Source organism: Tenrec ecaudatus, chromosome 5 (assembly GCF_050624435.1).
Source record: "Tenrec ecaudatus isolate mTenEca1 chromosome 5, mTenEca1.hap1, whole genome shotgun sequence".
Taxonomy (NCBI): Eukaryota; Metazoa; Chordata; class Mammalia; order Afrosoricida; family Tenrecidae; genus Tenrec; species Tenrec ecaudatus.
The window spans coordinates 16,339,338-16,360,259 of NC_134534.1; the positions used below are offsets into that span (position 1 = coordinate 16,339,338).

Below are 20,922 nucleotides of genomic sequence, written 5' to 3' on the forward strand. Positions count from 1 at the left end.
CCTCATGCTACAGCCTTTGGCTGCTAAGTTACAGCTTTACCCTGGTGTCCCTGTTGAGACCTCCCCACCCCGAATCTGGTGGGAAGGACTCATCTTCCTGCACTGTGACCCTGTTGTGCTATTCTCGGAAGGTTTGCAGTGCCTCATCCGTCCCTCAGGAGTGAACACCCCGTATTCTGCCTTCCTGGAAGTTCCGCTGAAACCTGTTCGCTGTGGGTGATCCTGCTGGTGTTTGAAATATTGGTGACTTGGTTTCCGGCACAACAGAAGCACACCAGCTGCTACGAGATGACAGACTGCAAAGTGGGGCATGGTGGGTTAAACTTCTAACCAGCGACAAAGGCCGTCTTGCCCATGTCTGTTCCCCTCGGCAGAAAACCCGGCTCCCAGGTGACTAGTTGTTGAACAGAATTGCCAAATTAATGACCCAGGATTTCAAGTCCTTTGCAGGAAAGGTTAAACCCGAGGATCTGATGTGCCGAGGTAATTTAAGGACACCACACGGTGGCCCATGGAAACGTCCCCCTGCCACTCCTCGCCTCTTGGCATCTGGTCTCTGTCCTAGTGTACTTGCCCATGCCTTTAGCGTTCAGCCTTCTGGCTACAGAGCTCCAAGCTGGCCGGGTGGTCTTTGAGACTCCTGCTCCCGCCCTCCCTGCCCCACCTTGCCTCCCTCCCCTGGCAGCAGTGTGCCAAGGCCACGCAGGAAGATGGGCGCCTCTCGGTTTCAGGGCCAGTGCTGGAGCAGTGATTGTGCAAAAGGAACAGGAAACACTGCCTGGCTGGGTGCTGAAGGCACCGCTCAGGAGGGACCCAGTGGAGACCTCAGGTGACTGCTCGCTGTGGGGCCCACAGACACGTCCTAGCAGGTGTCATGCAAAGCAACATCCTGTCTTGGACACCCTCTCCCCAGGGAGAGGGATTCTGGTCCTTCAAGAGGCAAGGGGCCTGCTGCCATAGTCTTGGCAGTGTGGGCAGAGGGGCCCTTCCTTGAGAGGTTGCCCCCGCAGCCTCTCAGTCACTTCCCAAACATCCTCGGAGCTCGCTTGAGGGCCCTTCAAGCCCTCGCCACACAGGCCCTTTGCTTCCAACAGCCACCACTTGAGGCCTCCTCCCCTGTGTTCCCCCAACCCTCCTGTGACCTCTCTTCCCATGGGTCTCAGCTCCAAGGGTCCCCACAGACAAGGTGTCTGGGGTGACCTGCCCCCAAGGCCCCTTTCAGGCTGTGGCAACCTCCCTGTCTCCCGGAGGAGCTGATCAGAAATTCACCAGGCCTGCCCTCCGGGTGGTGCCGATGCCCACCCATGTGTGGTGGACCAGCTGCGGCTTCTGCTGTGTGCTGCTCTGTGGCCTCAGGCCCAGTGACCAGGGCCCCAGGCCCCCTCCCTGCAGAATCCCGCTACCCATCTGGGGAGCACCACAGTTCAACACAAGCTTCACAGCAGACCCTTTGCCCCCCGATGGATTCAGACTCAGCCACCCTGAAAGACAGGGCCTCAGGGTCCAAGGCTGGGATCGTTGTGGAAACCTAAAGCCATCGTTCACAACAGAGTGATCCCAAAGTGCAGTCTTCAGTGGTTTTCCAGGGGCTTGATGATTTAAAATATATATATATATATATATTTTTTTTTTTTCAAAAGAGGGGATTATCCAAAAGATTTGAAAGCCACCTTGCTGCCTTCTGTGTTAGGCACACATATCCCCCTGGTCTGGCCCAAGGTCCTGGCCACCCCAGGCCCCAGCTTAGGACTCGGCCCCAGCTTAGGACTCGGCCCCAGCTGAGTTGTTACTGCACAGCCTGAGGCTGAAGTGACGGTTCCCTGGGCCAGTAACAATGACCGGCCAGGGAGGCCAGGCCTGGTCCAGTGTCGTCCTCATGTGGAGGGTATCCACCTGGGAGGAACCAGGCATCTGGTTATTCAGGGCTCACCCTTCTGCTCCCTGCTCACCCTGCAGGCACAGGGAAGCCCATCACTGAGCCGTCAGCCTCTTAGCTAATGCCTATCACCCACTCTCGTCCACAGGCTGGCAGCCATACCAGTACTCAGTGACTGACTGGCGCAGGGAAGAGGCGGGCCGGTCAGACTCCCTCCCAGAGACTGACTTAGCAGTGATAGATTCTGCCCATGTGTCTGAGCTGACACCCTGGGGGTGGCTGTGCTCTGCCCAGTGGGCAAGGGAGAGAGGAGATGCCCACTCAGCACAGAGCAATAGTTCCCGCCTTTGCCACTTCTGGACTCTAGGCCCTTCCTGTCTCTAGCCTCTCCGAGACAACTGCAGGGTGGTAGATAGGCTAATAGCCCCAACCAAGCCGCGTCCTTAGTCCCAGAACTCACCACTACGTTAGGTTTCGTGTCAAAGGGAATTAAGGCTGCTAATCAGCTGACTTTCTGAGCCTGAGGGAGGTGATGTGGGAAGCCGGACAGGGAAGCTGGCACCAGATGAGGGAGGGTCCTCAAGGCCGTGTTAAGATGTTGCCCTTCACTGGGGCCAGCGCAGAGCTCTGGGAGGTTTGGGGCCAGCGGGATGGCTGATCTGAGGGCATGCTTGGGAATGAGAAGTCTGACTCTGCTGGTGTTAGACTTTGAGCAATCTGTTTTCTGGGTGGCATGGAGGGTGGCAGTAGACTCAGCACAACCCAGCTCACCATGAATCCATCCATCCTGCAGTTTCTCTTTACGCTTAGAACAGCACCTGGCCCTGCCTGCTGCAACATGCTGGCTTCTCCCTCCAGGTCCCTGCTCACGAGTCCCCCCACTGTCTTAGTACCCAGTGCTGCCGCATCACCAGAGCTGGATTGTCTCACAGTCTAGGAAGCAGGGAACCCAAAATCCACATGCTGGCTACGGGAGATTCTCTCTGTCTATCTGCAAGCTCCTTGCCTCCTTGATCTTCATGTGGAATGCCATTTACCTCCCCTCTCTGCTTGCTTCTCTGCCCTCATCTGCTCATTTTCTCCCACAAAGGTTCTTAGTCAAAACGTCCAACCCTGCCGTGTCCTTTTTTAACAGAACCAAGAACCCCGTTCCCAAGTGGGATATAATCACAGGCCTACAGGTCAGTTTAGGGGGTGCATTTTGATCCTAACACCCTCCCTCAGCCCTTCCTGCCCTGGCGGCCTCTCAAACTGCAGGGCAGACGCGTGTCCACACTGGAGGCAGCAAGGCTCTGAGCCCACGACAAACGTTTCAGAGGTTGGGCCCCTTGTACAGGTCAGGTGGCTTGCCCACCGTTCATATACTGCAGGCCCAGTGTGTGATTGAACCCACACTTTGGGGCCCTTTGTGAGAGGAGGCCAAGGCCAGACCTGCAGGACTTCACGCCAACTGTGTCTCCGAACAGACCGCCTAGACTTCCTTTCACTGGCGGGCTGCCCTTCCAGGTCCTGTGACGAGATGGCCCTGGGTGGGGAGAGGAGCTCAGGAAGCAGGTCTGGGGGGCCTTCCACTTCAGGGGACCATTCTTGAAGAGTAGCTGCCGGAAGACCCGCTGCATCACTGGCAGAGAAGTGGCTTGGAATTGGAGAGGCCTCACTGAGGTGGCTGTGGGAACAAGTGTCTAACTCAGCGGTCCTCAACCTTCCTCATGCCATGACCCTTTCATCCAGTCCTCATGTGGTTGTGACCACCCCCACCATAAAATTATTTTCGTTGCTACTTCATCACTGTCATTTTGCTGCTGTTATGAATCAGGCCACCCCTCCTGAAAGGGTTGCTCAACCCCCCAAAGTTGTGGAGACCCACAGGTTGAGAACCGCTGGTAACAGCGGGGAGAAGTTGGGGGATGCTGGTCCTGTGGGAGGAAAGAGCTAGAACAGCAGCCTGGGGCGGGGAAAGCTGGGCCTGGGGCCATCAAACCTCTCATCTCTTTCCCTCTTGGCTGCCCTCTGCCTTAGTCACTCCCAGCACCCTCGCCCCAGGCACCCCTTTCCTGCAGAGCCGACAGGACAGGCATGGCTCATGGCTGTTCATAGAGGAGCTCAGAGAGTTGGGGAAACACACACACACGGCTGTAGGGCTGGCTCCTACTCATGGGGACCTGGTTGTAGCAGAGTAGAACCAGGCTCCGTGTGGCTTCGAAGGCTCATCTGTCAGAACTGGATCACCAGGCCTTTCTTCCAAAGTGCTTTTGGGTAGACTTGAACTTCCAACCTTTGGGTCAGCAGCCAAGTGTGTTTTCTGTCTGCATTCCCCTGGCCCTCCTGGGGCTTCTTCACTAACCACCATTTCCAAGACTCCCCGCTCTGAGCCAGGGCCCCCAGCCTCTGAGGTGGGTGTGTATCAATTTGCAGAAAGCACTGAGCAGGTGGTGCTTTTGTCCAAACCCAAAGGTGACCTTGGCCTTGGGTACAGACTGCCCAGCGGTGCAGTGACTGAGCCTGCAGCCCCTCTGTCCACTCAAGCAGCTTAGTCACCATATGGATAGCCTGGCTCTCCACGCCTCCCAGAGAAGAGGAACGACATAGCCCGTGACCCCCCTAGGTGTGCCTCCACAGAGAGAGATTGCGCGTGCGTGCATGTGTGCGTGAGTGCGTGTACGTGTGTGTCTGCACGCATGCGCGCACTGCTTATTCTCCAGGGGCAGCTCTACTGCAGCATGCTCTCCAGGGCTGACAGCTTCCTGGATCAAGTCCAGAGGGTGCGGCTTTCAGAGCCACCTAACGGCCCGAGGCACCACCCTTCCTCCCAGTGTCAGGGCAGAGCTGCCTGCACATCTGAGCACGACCCTCACCTCTAGCCCCAGAAGCTGCGCAATCCACAGGTCATGTCCCTCTCTGAGCATCGGGGGACTGCTCCACCGACCAGCACAGGGCCATTTCCACCACTTCCTGCCGTCTCCTGTGGTCTTTAGGGGGGTGTTCATGCGCTTGTCCCACCCCGCCCTCCTTACACACCACACACACACAGCACCTGGCGTGCAGCAAATCCACAGATGCTGCTGCCGACTTCACACTGGTAGAGAGCTCAGAAGGAGCACTGCTGGCCCAGGGCGAGGGGTTCACTGCTACCTGAAAGGCTGACAGCTGGGAGAAAGTCTTACAGAGACCGCGGCTCAGGAAGCCTGTGGGGCACCTCTGCTCTGTCCCAAGGGGGCGCTGTGAGTTCCAATCCACTTGGTGGCACCCACCTTAGCACAGGCTCTGCTTAGCTGAGCATGGCACCTGGCAAGCTGGGCGGTACCGGTGTGCACCTCCCCTGGGGCTCAGTTATAGGTGGGGCGACGCCAGTGTGGTCAGATGGGAAATGTGGAGAAGGCTTGTTCTTCCCCCAGCCTCCCTATCCCCAGGTGTGTGAAACCACTCCGGGGCTGGCCCCTGGAACTTGTTCCCCCAAACGTATGCTGACATCCTAATCCCTTCTGAGTGGTGTCTAAGAAGAAGGAGAGAGTGACATGGAAAAACACACACACACACACTCTCTCTCTCTCTCTCTCCCCCCCCCCCCCAAATGAGAAAGCATCCAGGAGCCCAGGGCTCTGAGGAAGACCAGAGGCCACAGATATGGAAGGGCTTTTCCCTGAAAAGCTAATAAGTTTCTGCCCCTCATCAGGGTTATTTCCGCAACAGCACCTAGGATTAGCTGCCCCCTGCCTCAGTTTACCCATGTCTACAGCCCAAGCTGCAGCTGCCCCTCCCTTCACCATTGGGGACGACGTCAAAGTTAACACTTTGGAACACACTCTGGTCAAAACAAAACAAAACACTCCATTTCCTTAATCCTTTCCTCTAGTCCTGCCCACTCCTGGAATCTGCCGGAACTGGAGAGATGTGCGGGGTTGTCCAAACTAGAGGAGGGAAACCAGGGCCAGTGGGGGGGGGGGGGGGGCAGGTCTCAGGCCGGGACCCTGCGAACACAGGCAATCCATCTGTCCCGGGCTTCTGGTTCACAGCCTGGCAAGTTCCGAGCTGCTGACCTCTGAGGTGGGGTCCTTGGGTCCTGGGGCGCAGCTGGGGGAGGGGCCCTCAGAAGTATGGGGAGGCCTGCAGCAGGGGCCTCCATGCGTGTGTCAGCCTGGGCACCAGGCCCAGCTGCTCCAGCTGCAGCCTCGTGGGCCCGTAGCTATGGAGGGTGCAGTGCAGGGCCGGCCGGCTGGGGCCCTGGGCTAGAAGGGCCCCCCAGGGGCCATGGCCCGGCTGGAGCCTGGGTGCCGCCGCAGGGGGGTTTGGGGCCTGGGGGCTGCTGGGCCCGGAGGATGCAGACAAGCTCCGGGTCGATGGGCTGCTGAAGGGGTTGGAGGGCGTTCGGTCGCTAGTCGAGCGGCTGCTGTCACTCAGGCGGGTGGGGGGCGCGGCCGCCCCCCTCGGCCGGAGGGGCGTGGCCAGCCGCGGGGACTTGAGCCCCAGCACCGGCTTGGAGCGGGAGTAGAGGTGGTGGAACTCGGTGTCGAACAGCTCCACCGCCTGGCCCGTGAACTTGGAGAGGATGTTGCGGTGGGCGTGTCCGCACAGCCAGGTGAAGCTGGAAGAGGAGAGAGCGCTTTTGAGGGGGTGGGGGCGTGGCAGGGAGGGCAGGGACTGGCCAGGACTCGGACCCCGCGCTCTCGGGCTCCAGGTCCTAGGGGGAGTATGGCAGGGTCCCCGTGTAAGCTGAGTGCCCCTGCCCCTAGGTTTTAAATAAAGATCCCATAGTATCTGTTGGAGACGTGATTTAACCCCAGTGTCTTGTATCAATGATGGTAAACTCCACAGACTCCCCCCAAATTCTGGAATTCCTGGATGAGAGCAGAGGCAGCCCTTGGCAAGGAGAGCCTCCTCTGGCTTAGAAGTCCCTTTCTAAGACAAGCCCAGGGGTGGGCGGCATGAGCCGTGGGGTGGGGACAAAGGGCCCAGATGCAGGGACAGCACCTGAGCTGAGCATGAGCAGGCACCACCACCCACGATGGGGTCCCCAGTCCTAGCCTGACTGCCCTACCCCCCCCCCCAGGCCTACCCAGGCCCCCAGAAGACAGGCTGGGCACAGGCAGGGCTGCGGGCAATCCTGGAACCAGGAGGCTTTGTTTAAACCTCACCTGGACCCAGGAGCCACTCACATCTCAGAGGCGAACACAGAGATGGAGGGACTGGCTCTACTACGAAGTGAGTTGCCTGGTGTGATGTGTTCTCTAAGGCGTGGAGTTGCTGGCTCCTAAATGATTCAGCCTTAGCAGGAAATGCGAGCTCTTTCCAAATCCCATCAGCAATATATTCGGGATGATGTAAACCAAACATTTGTCCTCGTCGTTTTCCATTGCTGGTTGGAAAGGCACAGAGTAGGGGCGCCCTCTCCCCTGGATTTGCCTTCCTGTAATCACTAGCAACTCTGCATCTCTCCCCTGCTTTCTGGCTCCTTGGTGATCCCGGTGCCTGTCTGCGTGCGGGGGCCCATCTCCGAGGTGCCCTGCTGTGGTTCCTAGTTTTCTTACAAGATTCCTGACACTAACCCTTGCCAGGGGCAGACACACGATTGCCTGCTCTTTGTTCACAACCTGTTTTTTCACTTTAAGATGTGCATCAATGAGCCCAAGTTCTTCCTTTCAATATATTCAGATTTAGCAATCACCTAGAGTCACTGTGTTTTGCGTTTTGTCTAAGAAACCACTCCTTATGGGAATGTTCACCAGATAGTCTCTCTGTCCTTCTTGAATTGTGGTGAAACATATCCGATGACATTTGCCAATTTGACCATGGAGACTTGTGTGATTCCGTGACAAGTGTTAAGATTTTTCTGCTAGGAGTTTTAAAGTCTGTTTTTGACTTTGAAATCCTATCTATGTGGTATCAAAAATGGTTGAGCGTTTGACACTAAACAGAAAGGTTGGCAGTTCAAACCTACCCAGAGATGCCTCAGAATACAGGCCTGGTGATCTGCTTTTGAGAGGTCACCGCCTCGGAAACCCCTGGCGCAGTGCTACCCTGCACACTTGACGTCACCACGAGTCAGCATCAACTGCAGCTCCTGGCAGTGGACTTTTTGTGTCCATGTGAGGCAGGAACCCAGTGCTCCTCATGGAGAGAACTTTGTCTGCCTTCCTACTGCTCCGACAGGCCAGACCATGTGTGGGTCTAAGTCTGGGCTTCCTACCGTGCTCCATTTGTCAGTTTGTCCCTCCTCCCAAACCAAACTCACTGCCACTGAGTCGATGCCAGCTCATAGTGATGCTAGAGGGCAGGGTAGAACTGCCTCTGTGGGTTTCCAAGACTGTAACTCTTCGCGGAAATAGAACCACTAACCTTGTGGTTAGCAGCCTCTGGGGAACCACTACGCTACCACACTGCCCTTCCTCCAGTGCCACATGACTCCTTATCTACTACAGCTACGTGACGGCCCTGGTCTTTTCCACGCTTGTCTCGGCCATTCTTGGAGAAGTATATTTTACATTGGGACCTACTTCCATTAAGACACACACTTAGTCATAAGGTCTCTATAACATTGCGTCTGTGGGTGCACGCTTCATTTTTGTCCATCCAAGTGGCCCTGAGTATCTTCATACCACAACCACATCCACAGACCCAGGATGACAAGCCCACTGCGGCCTCAGAGAGGTTCCGAGGCCTGGAGACCCGGTCAGTAGCCATTAACCCGAGCCCAGGAGCCTGGAAATCCAGCCTGGTTAAGAGCTTTCCCTCCAGCCCTCCCTCTGTGTTCCAGAAAACTAAAAAAACTTTCAAAGAGACCAAAATCACCATTATCCCCAGGTGGAATCAGGGAAGAATTGCCCTCACGGGTTTCTGAAGCTGTAGCTCTTTAGGGGAGCAGGAAGCCTCAGCTGTCTCCCTTGGAGTGGCCAGTGCGTTTGAACTTTGGGCTCACTATGCCATGAGGGCTCTTTTTTTGTGTGTGCAGAAAATAGCTTACGACAGATGCCACTCTCACCATGTGATCTAGATAACATCCAGGTGCCCCCTTGTTTGCCTATGACAAGGCCAACCATAGACTCAAAACCACACTCACACCATCAGTCAAGTCTGAAGGAAGGGCTAACTCGACAGCAGGAGTAGAAAGGCGCTTCCTCCACTCCTGTGGAGCAGCTGGTGAGTGCTAACTGCTGACCTGGCGGGTGGCGTCCCCCTGGGGAGCCCCCTGCTGGCCTCCAGGGCTTCTCTCTAGAAAACCAAAAACCAAATGCCCTGCCAACAAGCGGATTCCAACTCAGTAACCTGGAACAGAGAAGAGCTGCCCCCATCGGTTCCCAAGACAAACTCTTTCTGGGAGTAGACAGCCCTGTCTTTCTCCTGAGGACCAGCTAGTAGGTTTGAACTGTTGGCCTTATGGTTAGCAACCCAATGCATAATGCACTTGGCCTCCCCAGAACAAAGCCAAACACGGACACCCTCCCCACCAAATCCCCACCTCTTGCCTTATAAGCAATGATCAGAACATCTTGTCTCCACCGATGTCTCAGAAACAACATGCTCCTCGTAAAGCAAGCCTGAGTTAAGCCTCTCCTTCGCCCTTGCCCCTGAACTCTGGCCCACCCCACTCTGAGCCAATATCCTCCCCCTCCGTGATGCCCCTCCCTTATGGGAACAGGCTGACCTCAGCAGAGAACACTGATGTACTCTCTGATGACATCACCCTCTCCACCTGTTTACACACACCTGGTCCTTTTCTCAGGTCCGGGTAAAAGGAAAACGCAGTGTCTCTCTTGAAGGCCTCTCTGCCAGAGCCAGTTACCTCTTCCTCTTCCTTCCCCTCCTCCTTTGTCCTTGTCCCTCCCCACTTGCATGGGTCTTTCCCCAACTCTGGATTAAAAAAAATTTTTAATTTGACAAAAAGGAGCTGTTGATCTTGGACCCCTCACTGGACTTCCGTTTCTACATCTGTAAATTGGAGGAACACCAACTACCTCAAAGGGCTTCCAGGAGAACTCCCCCACACACACCCCCACCCCACCTCCGCTAGGCGACTGGCCCAGATCTGAACAGTGCTAATCTAATCCCCCATGCCCCTGTGCCTAAGGAATGGAGGGGCAGGAGGAAATGATGGATAAACTGCTTCATGTTAAGGGGTTTCTCTAGCCTCTTCCCTCTTACAAGTTCTGTACAAGGGACGTAGTGGATGAAGGGCTCCTACTACCTGGAAGAATGCTTCTCAAATAATAAATGATTATACTTGCTATTGGAACAACGGCTCCTCTCTGATTCAGATGAGGTCAAGCCAGTTTCTGCAGCATGCCTGTGCTCAGCGGCAGAATTCACGTGATAGCGATTGTGGCCAGCCTGCCTTGTAAAATCCACTGTCACCTGCTTGCTGGATGTGCAGTGATCACAGGCAAGGAGACATTAAGAGCCTCACTGATATCTTCCACTGCAAGACACAGTGACGTTTCCTGAGTGTGTCCCAATGTTGGGCCCCAGCTGTGTAGTTGTCCTTGCTGTTTGTGGCATGCATTCCCACAGCAATCACACACAGGTTGTCAACCTTATCTGGCCTACCACTCCCTTTTTAGAATAAAAAAAACACATTACTCAAGCCCTTCTTAGTAATTAAAAGTGTTTCAGCCCATAGCCCATCATCCAGGATAAAGTGTAGGTATCTGCTTTTGTAGCCCCCCTTGTTCTAGCACTCCCAGGCCCCCAGAGGGTGCTGTCGCCCACTTTGGGAAACACTGATATGAAGTATTATTGTCATTTCCCTGCTTCCCCCTCTGCCCCCCAATTTTTCCTGGATGAGGAAACAGGTCCAGAAAAATGGAGAGTGGGGGGAGTGGGGAGGGAGGGGGAAAAAAAAGAGGACCCAATGCAGAGGGCTTAAGTGGAGAGCAAATGCTTTGAAAATGATGAGGGCATTGAATATACAGATGTGCTTTACACAATTGATGTATGTGTGGATTGGGTTAAGAGTTGTATGAGCCCCTAATAAAACATTTAAAAAGAGGAAGAAGAGTGGAGGGGTACAAGATAAACTCAAAATCTTGTTCTTCCTGGAAAAAGTGAAATATAAAAGAGTTTCTTGGCTTAAGCACCTGACTGCTACCTGAAAGTTCCTTGGTCCCAAACCACCAGTAGCTCCACAGGAGAATCTGCTCCCTCAAAGATTCGAGCCTCGGAAACCCCACAGGGCACTAGGAGCCAGAAGTGACTCAACAGAACAGAACATTGAGAGAGTGGGGCAATCCATTTCCCCCACGAAGGTTGGAGATAAACAGATTGTGTTTTCTTTAACCCTTGTGTGACCCATGGGACAGCTAGTGCTCACTTAAATTTTCCAACTCTGGGGTCTAGTGGGAAGCTTCTATCCTATCTTCAAAGTGTGTTGCCATCTACTGGGAGCAAGATTTGGGTCGGGGAACGACCCTCATCCCACCAACCTGAGCACCAGAAACCCTTGGGGCATATGTGTCCCACTACAAAATCCATATTACCTCAAAATAAAAAAAATATTTTTCCATTTCATTCCAAATGTCTTCCCCTACTGAAAACACATAGAGTTAGCAATTTAGAGCAGACTCTAACTTGGTCTTGAGAGGATTGAGGCACTGAAGGAAACAGGATGGGAGCTTGATCTTGGGGATGAGTTATAGCTTGACTGAAACCCGCCTGAGGTGTGACGGCCTGTCCGGCTTTCCCCGTGTGTGATGCTCCTCCCTGGGCTTCCATGAAAGGCACACACTGCCTCCCACTCGCTTCTCAGACTTGCCTAAACCACAGTCAAGCAAAGTGCAGCTGGTGGGGTGCTGGCAGGTGCTCACCCTCATTTCCATTTGGGGGACCGGGCCTTTTAAAGAAGGGCCTCTGTGTTATAAACATCCCGGCTTTGGTGTAGGGACCTTAGGCCATTTCCAATCGGACCCCAGGATGGCCCTTGTCCGGCTGCTTTCTTCCTAATCTAGTTCCCATTTTCCTGATTACTGTTAATCTTCCCAACTTCCGTGCTGGACACCCCAGTCCTGGGACTTGGACCGTCTTCTGCAAGGAAGGAGAGGACTCCGCCCTAGAGTCACTGTGGCCCACCTGCTGCTGGGAGGGCGTCAGATGGTCCGCCCACGTGGGTGGAAACTGCTGTGTCACGCAGAGCCTTTGTAGCCTGAGCTGCCTTGAGCGGGGACCTGTCAGACGCAGGTGCCTATGGGTGGGTTTGCAGTCCCGGCCTTGTGGTTAATAATCCAGTCAGTAATTCCACTCCTAGGCACATATCCAGGAGCCTTGGCCCTATCTGGTCACACAAACCCTCTAGCGACGTTATCCATAATAGCCCCCGAGTGGCGGAGCCTGCGTGTCCATCAATTGCAACATGGACCCATCAGAGGTGGGCCACCCTTACTGACCCTGCCAGGCCGATTGAGCACTCCAAAGGCCTGGGGCACCCCTGCATGCCACCCCACGAGGGCCTGGGCACAGGGAAACGCTAGACTACACCTTGTAAGACTCCACGGGCATGAACTGCCAGGGTCTGAGAGAAAGCAGACTGACGGCTGCAGCGTGGGGCGGAGTTGGGCTCGGACAGAGAGTGGCTGCTAAGGATCCCGCCCTTCCTTTGGGATTGATGAAAATGTTCTCACATCGATGGTCATGGTGGATGAACTGGACTGGTGGTGCAGTGGTTACGTGTCGGCTGCTAACCACAAGGTCAGCAGTTCAAAACCTTCAGGAAAAAGATGAGGCTGTCTGCTCCCATGAAGAGCTGCTGTCTTGGAAACCCACACGGGGCAGTTCTACGATGTCCTAAGGACTCGCTTTGAGTCAGAACGGGCTTAATGGCAGTGAGAGAGAGAGATGGAGGCCCAGCTCTGGGAATGTGTGCAAAATACACCGGATGAGAGACGGTACGTGGGTGGGTTAGATTCCATTAAATTGTTGCAAAACTAAAATGTAAACCTAAAACGGAGCGCACTCACACAAAAACAAAACAAATCCTGAGACGCTCTTATCCCACCTTGGAGCTCTGAGGTGGGAAGCAGGATCCTCTGACCTAGAGCAGCCTCCCAGGGAATAGGGTGCCTCTCCACCTACATACCAGTCGTCAGACTGCGCCCTCGGCCCAGCCTGGCACCTTCCCAGCATGCCCTGGTGCAATTCTCCTGGGAGCCATGGACACTGGCTGGTGTGTCCAGGGCTGACCTGCCCCATGCTCCACCTTGGGCCTCCTGGAAGCCGGGGGAGGAGGTGAAACCCACCACTCACCTGTAGGACCCCGCCAAGACGTATCTCCAGTCCGAGATGATGAACTTCTCCCGGATTTGGCCGGCGAACTTCCTGCCTGATTTGGCGCAATACACCTCCCCTTCTACACTCCGGATGGAAATGTTCTGTGGACAGAAAGGCTCGAGTTATGCGTTCATAGGTAGACACTTGCCCGGAGAAACATCAGCAAGGATGTTCATTGAGACATCAGCAGGGGTTTATCTCTGGTGGGTGGGATGATGGGTTTTTGGCAGTAGGCTAGGCTTTGTTTGGGCAATGGCGGGGACTCGACTGCAAACAGAGCAGCACATAAAAACAGGACTCCGGCCTGATGTCACGGAGGGGAGCCCCGGGGACCACAGAAGCTCTGACAGCTGCTCAGACGCAGGCAGGTCCCTAAGGCCATGCTGGTCAGTGGGAAAGGAAGCCTGTTCGCACCAGAGGCAACAGCACCATGGCCTCTGGGTGGTTCTAAGAGGAGGCGGTTCACATGCCCTGCATGCCTTCCCATGTCCCTCTCCTCCCCCTGGGCTGGACCCCTGGAAGGCTGCAGAGATGAAAGGGCAGGTGAACTGAGTGCAGGCGACTGCAGTGTCAAGGCTGAGGAAGGTGTGGGCATACTGCCTGCAGCCCACTGACGCCGCTGGTGGTCCGGCGGGCTCCTTGATGGTCACTGCCATGCCTCCAGCAGCTCCCCGCTCCATCTCCACTGGCCCTCCCCAGCAGCTGTGTTTGAGTCAGGAGACTGGGGGCCCACCAGGGCAAGCCCTCTGCTACTCCCATGACATCTCCGAGGCGCGATCCTGGTAAGATCAAGCAGACCCCATGGTAAGGAGGCTTGAGGTCTGGGAACCAGGAAGGAGCCCTGAACTCTGCTGCACCCTAGTCTACAAGGAGAGAAATGAAGATGGAGCAGGAGGGGTCCCACCTGGCTGAGTTGGAAGGGATCCCAGAGGACAGGCCCTCATCGTTCCATGGGGGGCCACTCCTAAACGCTCCAGGTGGATTCATGTCTGACCTTCCCTTAGCTGCTACATTTGATGTGGTTTAATGAGCCCATCTCTGGGTTTTCTCCTTGCCAGGAGAGGGAGGTGTGGGGCCAGGAGGAGTTCTCAACACACACCTGGCAGGCCCCGGGGTTGTCCTCCCCGAGCAATGTACCCCTTGCTGTGAGAAGGAGAACATGATGGAGAAGGTCGCTCACCAGGTACCCTTGGGCCCTTTGACACTTCCCTCCCCCATGAACCCAGGGAGGTCTCCCCTCCAGTCGGTGGGAGATGGGAGGAAACATCCTATGGAATCCTCCATCCTGCTCCTCCCTGTCACTCTACTTCTGTTGGGGCCCCGAGGCCAGGGGAGAGGGCCGTCGGCTCTACAGAGGCCGCTGAGCAAGAAGACCGCTTTGTTGTCTGGAAGCTGTTGAGGAAGGGGCTCTGTTATCACGGCATCGCTGGTCCCTGCTGGCTGGCGCCGAGTGGGGACCCTACCTTGAGATGGCTGTCAGAGACCTGCACTTTGTCACACATCTCCTGGAAGAGCCCCACGCCTCCCTGGTCCAGGAGCACACAGACGAACACACCGCGCTTGTTGGCCGCTTCCAGAATGTCACAGAAGATCTCCACATCCGTGAACACGTCCATAAGGATGACCAAGACCTGGGCCAGGGCAGAGGGGCCGGTGACCACCAGAGTGAGGGCCGGGAGCTTCCTGAGGCCCGGTGTCCCCCATCCCCCATCCCCCGGTGGGGAGAGGAGCAGAGCAGATCTGGAGGGGTCTGCCCCAGCACAGTTTAAGGAAGGGGATCTAGGGGAGGAGGGAGGTGGTTCCTGGTCTTTCCAGCCTCAACACATCCCATTGGTTTCTACCCTGAAGAAATCACTGGAAGAAGGACCTCGTGTTTGGTCAGGTGGAGGACCAGAGAGAGTGAGGGAGACCCTTGTGGCAGTTACATAATCTCCTGCCAACTTGCAAAGGGGTGGAGTCTAGCTTGTTAATCAGGTCCCAGCTTGATGACCTCATTTGGAGGCACCATAGAAAGAAATAGCTCTCTGTAGATCAGATACACACAGACCCTCTCTGTTTCACCTTCCTGCTCACCAGCCACATGGAGCTACACTAGAACCCTGGAGATGGAGGAGCCACGTGGAGACCCACACCGGCACTGAGATGCTTCCACCACCACTGGATGCACAAGACTTTCCACCCACTGGCCTGTGATCTTCCTGCATTCGGTGTCATTGCATGTGTGTCGTGAGTCTGAAGAGAACTTTATACATTGGTATTGGACATATGGGTTAATCTTGGACTTCTGGACTTCTTCTGGACCGGGCTGGGACATTTTCTCAATATTCAATTGCTCTTACATATAAAGTTCTGTCTTACACACGTGTGGGTGTCTATGACTTTGTTTCTCTCGTCCGCCCAGACTACCACAGTTTCCCACCCCCACCAAGGTCAAGCCACCAGGACTCCTTGTAGAAGGTGTAATGGGCCGAAGAAATCACTTGCTGTGGACTCGATTCCCACCCCTGGCAAACCCATGTGTGTCAGGGCAGAGTGCCCTCCGCTGGGTTGGCGATGGCTGATGATTTGGAAGTGCGTTGTCAGACCTTTCCTCTGAGGTAGACCGTTCGGAATGCCCATTGTGGCCAGTCTAGCAATCGCCCCCTGCAGGCTCCCGGCAGCCTCCACGGCCACCTGCCACGAAAATTGGATGAAAACTGGACACTGGAAATAAAACTCTAATAGACACAAAAAGCCACATCCAGCCCTTTCTACCTTCAATGCTAATTTTCCAGAACCCACCCAAGCCTATCTATTCTTGGTGGCTTTTTACAGAACTTTAAGATTGTGTGTGGAATCCCTGAATAATGCCAACAGTTCACATGCTCAGCTGCTGGTCAAAAGGTTGGGGTTCAAGCCCACCCCCCAGTGCCTTGGAAGAAAGGCCCAGTGAGCTCCATCTGAAAAGCCTACCATCGACAGCCCTGGGACACAGGTCCACTCTGACCATCGACAGCCCTGGGACACAGGTCCACTCTGACCATCGACAGCCCTGGGACACAGGTCCACTCTGACCATCGACAGCCCCTCAACCATAAAATTATTTTTGTTGCTACTTTGCAGCTGTCATTTTGCCACTGTTACGAATCAGGCAACTCCTCTGAAAGGGTCGCTTAATCCCCAAAGGGGTCGTGACCCACAGGTTGAGAACCACTGCTCTAGAAGCTCCACTGCACCCTCTTCAGCATCCAGCCAGCACACAGCCTGCGCGGACAGGTGGGTGGTGGCTCAGTGGGTGGGAAATTGAACCCAGGTGTCTCACATGGAGGGTGAGAATTTGTACCACCCCCATCCTGCCAGGACCCCTGAGGAAAAGCAGGGAAGCTGAGGGGTTGCAGGAAGAAGAGACAAGGTAAGCAAACATGGGAAGACCAACAGGGACCAGGAAGGAAGTAGGTGAGAGGAGCCAGAGGGCGGGGAACCCTGCCACTAGGGGTAAGCAGGAGACCCGAAGGTTCTAAGCAGGAAAAGGCTCCATCTGGGCATCAAAACACCAAACTCCCTGCCATGAAGTCCGTTCCAACTCATAGCCACCCTACAGGACAGAACTGCCCCCATAGATTTCCCAGACTACACATTTTTATAGGAGCAGAAAGCCTTGTCTTTCTCCGTCTGAGTGGCTGGTGGATTTGAATGGCTCACCTTGTGGTTAGCAGCCCACGGCTCCTTATAGTGCCGAGTTGGGAGGCTGGATGGTAGGGATGCAAAGGAGAGGTAAGTAGGACGGGCTGGATGGTGTGACCTGGACCCAGGGACTGACTGGTGGGACCAGGAATCAGGGACCAGGACAGGCAGAGATCAGCGCCTTCAACACCAACCTAAACCCCAACCTTGTAGACTCTCATTCATCAAGAGGGGCACACCTTCCCCTGCCCCCGCCCCCGACTCTCAGCTCCACGGGAGACACCCCAGCTGGTGGCCAAGGAGACCCAGGCCCGCTACCTGGCTGGTCCGAGTGATGCAGCGCCGAACCAGGTCCCGGATGTTGCTGTGCTTGTCCGTCTGCAGGTACACAGTGGCACTGGATGGCTCCTTCAGGTAGGGCTTCTCGCCTGAGGCCCAGCTCTGCAGCAGGGTGGGCTCGCTGCCATCCGAAGCCATGGGGAAGTAGGTGCCCGACAGCAAGGAGGCCGTGTCATGTCCTCTGGGGCCCGCCTCCGTCCCCCCATGGGCCTCGGGGCTGCAGCGGGGCTCCTTGGCCTGGGCCTGGATGTACTGCGCCTCCTCAGAGGACAGGAAGTCCACCTCACCTTCCTCGCTGAGCACCCGCCAGTATGCCTCGGGACCCCCGTCCAGGAGGGCATCCGTGGCCAGCCGGGCACTCTCGTTGTCATGGAAGTCGGCCCTGGCCGGCCGGGCCCACTGGTTCTTGACATCGACCAGGCGTTTCCGGATCTTGCCCATGTGCCTGGCACGGCTCATGCTGCCCTGGCCCTGCCGGAGCCCGTCCTAGCGGCTGGGGAGCTGGGGACCAGGGCGCTTCAGGAAACACCCGCTGGGAGCAGGCAAGCCCGGAGAAGTGGTTTCCTGAACAATGCCGGTCAGGATGGCTTATCACCCAGGGACTCCGCCCTGCCTCGGGCCCCGCCCCGCCCCACCCCCGCTGCTCAGGGACAGTCAGCCACCAGGCCTTTCCTCCCCCGGGAGGCCCAGGTGAGCCTGTCAGTTGCACAATCCACCCAGAAGCAGGCCTCGCCACACAGTAGGGAGACTGTCCGGCCCATCTCCCACGACGCATGGGCCTGAAGAGGACAGGCCCGTGGTCCTTGCCCATGCTCCCTGTCCACAAGCCCCTTGGACCCCAAGGGCAGCCTTCCCTGTGGGAAAAGAACCGGGGTGGCGGCCTGCCGTGGGGAGGAGAGGAGCTGGAGGCAGGACCGGGCGCTCCAGCTGTGGTCACACCCCGAGTTCCCACCCCTCCCTGCTCTCTGCAAAATCTCCGCTGCCTATCTCCACCTGTACTGGGCTGTCATTGTCATGTGTGAACAGAGTTCGCTCTCAGGTCCCAGGCCAACACTGATCTGCGGGAAGCGGGAAGCGGGGTGCCGCCGTTCTGAGGACAGCCTGGCCCCCGCTGTTTCTCCCACGGTGTTGGAAGTCTATGAAGAATGACAGCAGCCATTTGCTTCTCCTGATGGATCGGGCCAGGGACTGGCGAGGGAGTGACTGCCTACAGTCCTGAACGTCTTACCTGGGGTTCAGCCAAAACCAGACTGTGAGACTGAGGTTTGAGTACAAGCCCAGTGATTGGGAGGGGTGGTTATGAGTTGGGCTGCAAACTGCAAGGTCAGCTGTTTGAAACCACCGGCTGCTCCATGGGAGAAAGATGAGGCTTTCTACGCCCACAATGAGTTACAGTCTCAGAAACTCAGAGGGGCAGTTCTACCCCATTCTATAGGGTCTCTGTGAGTGGGCATCCACTCGAAGGCAGTGAGCTTGGCTTTGGGGAGTTGACAGTAGTTGATGTAGAAGGAGACCTCGTGATGGGACCAAAGTCGCTTTCATAGGACAAAAATAAACCAATACCAAGAGAGACAGGAAGGGAGGAACCCTGAACAACGGGTAGGAAGGAAGGAAGAAAAACAGAGAAAGAAGAAAGACAAGGGAAGAATCTCTGAGCACTTTCCCCTTGGAGCTGCTGGAGGAAGAAACTGCTTCTTTTGCCCCCGGCTCCTTCCCCTCACACAGACCCCCAAGATGTTAGCCGTGCCCTTGAGAACACCAGCACACACCTGCGCTGTCATTGCTGCACTCTGGGCAGGCATTGCTAGTTGATCTCGGAGCCCTTTTTCTCCCCAGGGAGCTGAGACCATCTCCTCTCCACTCCTTGTGGGACTCAAGGCAAGTCCTCACTCAGAAGGAATCTTGGCTGTGCCACAGTTCCTTCAGGTAACTGGTGAGAAAGCTGTGACCTAGAAAGGGGAAGTGACTGATTTCATGACACACAGCTGGACGGTGACAGTCCTCAGCTTCTCTCTCCTCCCCTCTCCTCTGTGACGCCAGCCCTATGAAATGTCATAATGACTGATGAGATTGCACTTCTAGGTCGGGAAGTCTGACCAGCTATGAAGTTATACATTCGTCTCTGGAGATGTCCTTATCAAAGAGCCCTCAGGTGCAGGCACGGTGACTTGTGGAAGACGTGACTTCCCTCCTTACTTACTCCCTGTGGTCTCGGAAGAATGAGAAGCTGCTCAGTGGGGTTGGGCCAACGATTTGAAAAGGGACATTGTTTTACCCCCTTTACCTAGGGTCAAGGAGCTCTGGCGCAGTGGTTACAGTGCTAGCCACTAACTGGAAGGTTGGAGGTTCGAATCCACTAGCCACTCCACAAGAGATAGACGTGGATGTACATAGAGCCTTGGAAACCCTGTGAGGAAGTTCCTACCCTGTCCTAGACCCTGAGTCAGAGCTGACTCAATAGCCCGGGGTTGGTTTTGATTTAGGAGACATTTGGCAATGTCTAGACTCTCCATTTTGGGTTGTCAAACTAGGGGTGGGGGGGTGCGAGTAAGGGGGTGGAAACCAGGGATTCACAACCACCACCAGCCCTACACACACCATACAAATAAAGAATTGTCTAACCTCAAACAGCACTGAGATTGAAAAGCCCAGGTTTGGGCCTGGACCACACACAGAACAGTCATACCTTGTCAGTGATGACGGGAACATACGGGGGGGGGGGGGGTGGGGGGTGGAGGTGGTCCACAATCCTGTGACTGTTGAGAGCCTCCCCTCAGCTGGGTGCCATCACCTCCACCATGCCAAGCTGCTCAAATCGTTCTCCGGGTTCAAGGTCTATCTCAAAGATCCCTGTGTTAGGAAGCTGTTCCTGAGAATTCTCACCCAGCTGTACCGGTCCTTTCGCGGGGGCCCAGGGTGCACACGGAACTCATCCCAGGTTGTCTTGTACGAGCTCTGCGCGGATTGCCTGGCCTCCCCCAGCCATTTCTAATTCCTGAGCTTCCGAGTCAGATACAAGGGGGTCTAAATGATCCACACCCTGCAGTGGGAAACTCACGGGACCTCATTTTCTCATCCCGAAAGGATGGCTAACACTTCTAGCACATCTCCTACGTGCCAGACATGGTTTTTCATGCATCCTCTGTATTGACTCATTTAATGCACATAACAAGCCCATGAGTATTCACGATTGAAAGCTATAGAACACAGGCGTTGAGTGACTAACTTGCCCAAGGTTACTAGGCCAGGAAGTGCCCGTGCCAAGAGTTAGACGCAGATGACGTGGCTGAACCCATGTGCTTTGTTTCCAGGATGATTAAAAGAAAAAATCTCTCTCTAATATTGAGTCAATTCTGACTCATAGCAACCCTTTAGGGCAAAGTAGACTTGGGGGACTGTAAATGTTTATGAGAGTGGAGAGCCTCATCTTTCTCCTGTGGAGCTGCTGGTGGATTTGAACTGCAGACATTTGGGTTGGCAGTTCAACACATCACCACAACAGAGCTCCTCTCTCAGGATGATACTAACGTCAAAGGGTTAGTTAAGATGGAAGGGAGGTGACCTGTGTACTGAGGGAGCAAACCTTGGCAATGTCTTCCGCCTGCAGTCCTCGGGAAGAGTCCAGCGGCGCAGTGGTTAATTGCAGGGCTGCTACCTGACAGGTCACGGTGGAAGACCACTCATTGCTAAGGGGGAGAGAGATGTGGCCATCTGCCTCGGAGAAGTCGTGCAGCCTTGGAAATCCCGTGCGGCAGGACTGCTGTGTCCTTTAAGGACCCATTGCTGTAAGCTGG

At 55.4% G+C, this 20,922-nt stretch overlaps 1 protein-coding gene across 1 annotated transcript; it reads right to left on the minus strand.

Moving 5' to 3' along the window:
* Positions 1-5,660: 5,660 nt before the first annotated feature.
* FAM83A (family with sequence similarity 83 member A) lies at positions 5,661-17,693 on the minus strand. Its single transcript, XM_075550581.1, has 4 exons — positions 17,108-17,693; positions 14,590-14,757; positions 13,103-13,227; positions 5,661-6,458 (listed from the first exon to the last, which is right to left on the minus strand). Exons 1-4 carry the CDS (start codon positions 17,585-17,587, stop codon positions 5,963-5,965), a joined length of 1,269 nt encoding a protein of 422 aa, XP_075406696.1. The 5' UTR covers positions 17,588-17,693; the 3' UTR covers positions 5,661-5,962.
* Positions 17,694-20,922: the final 3,229 nt, after the last annotated feature.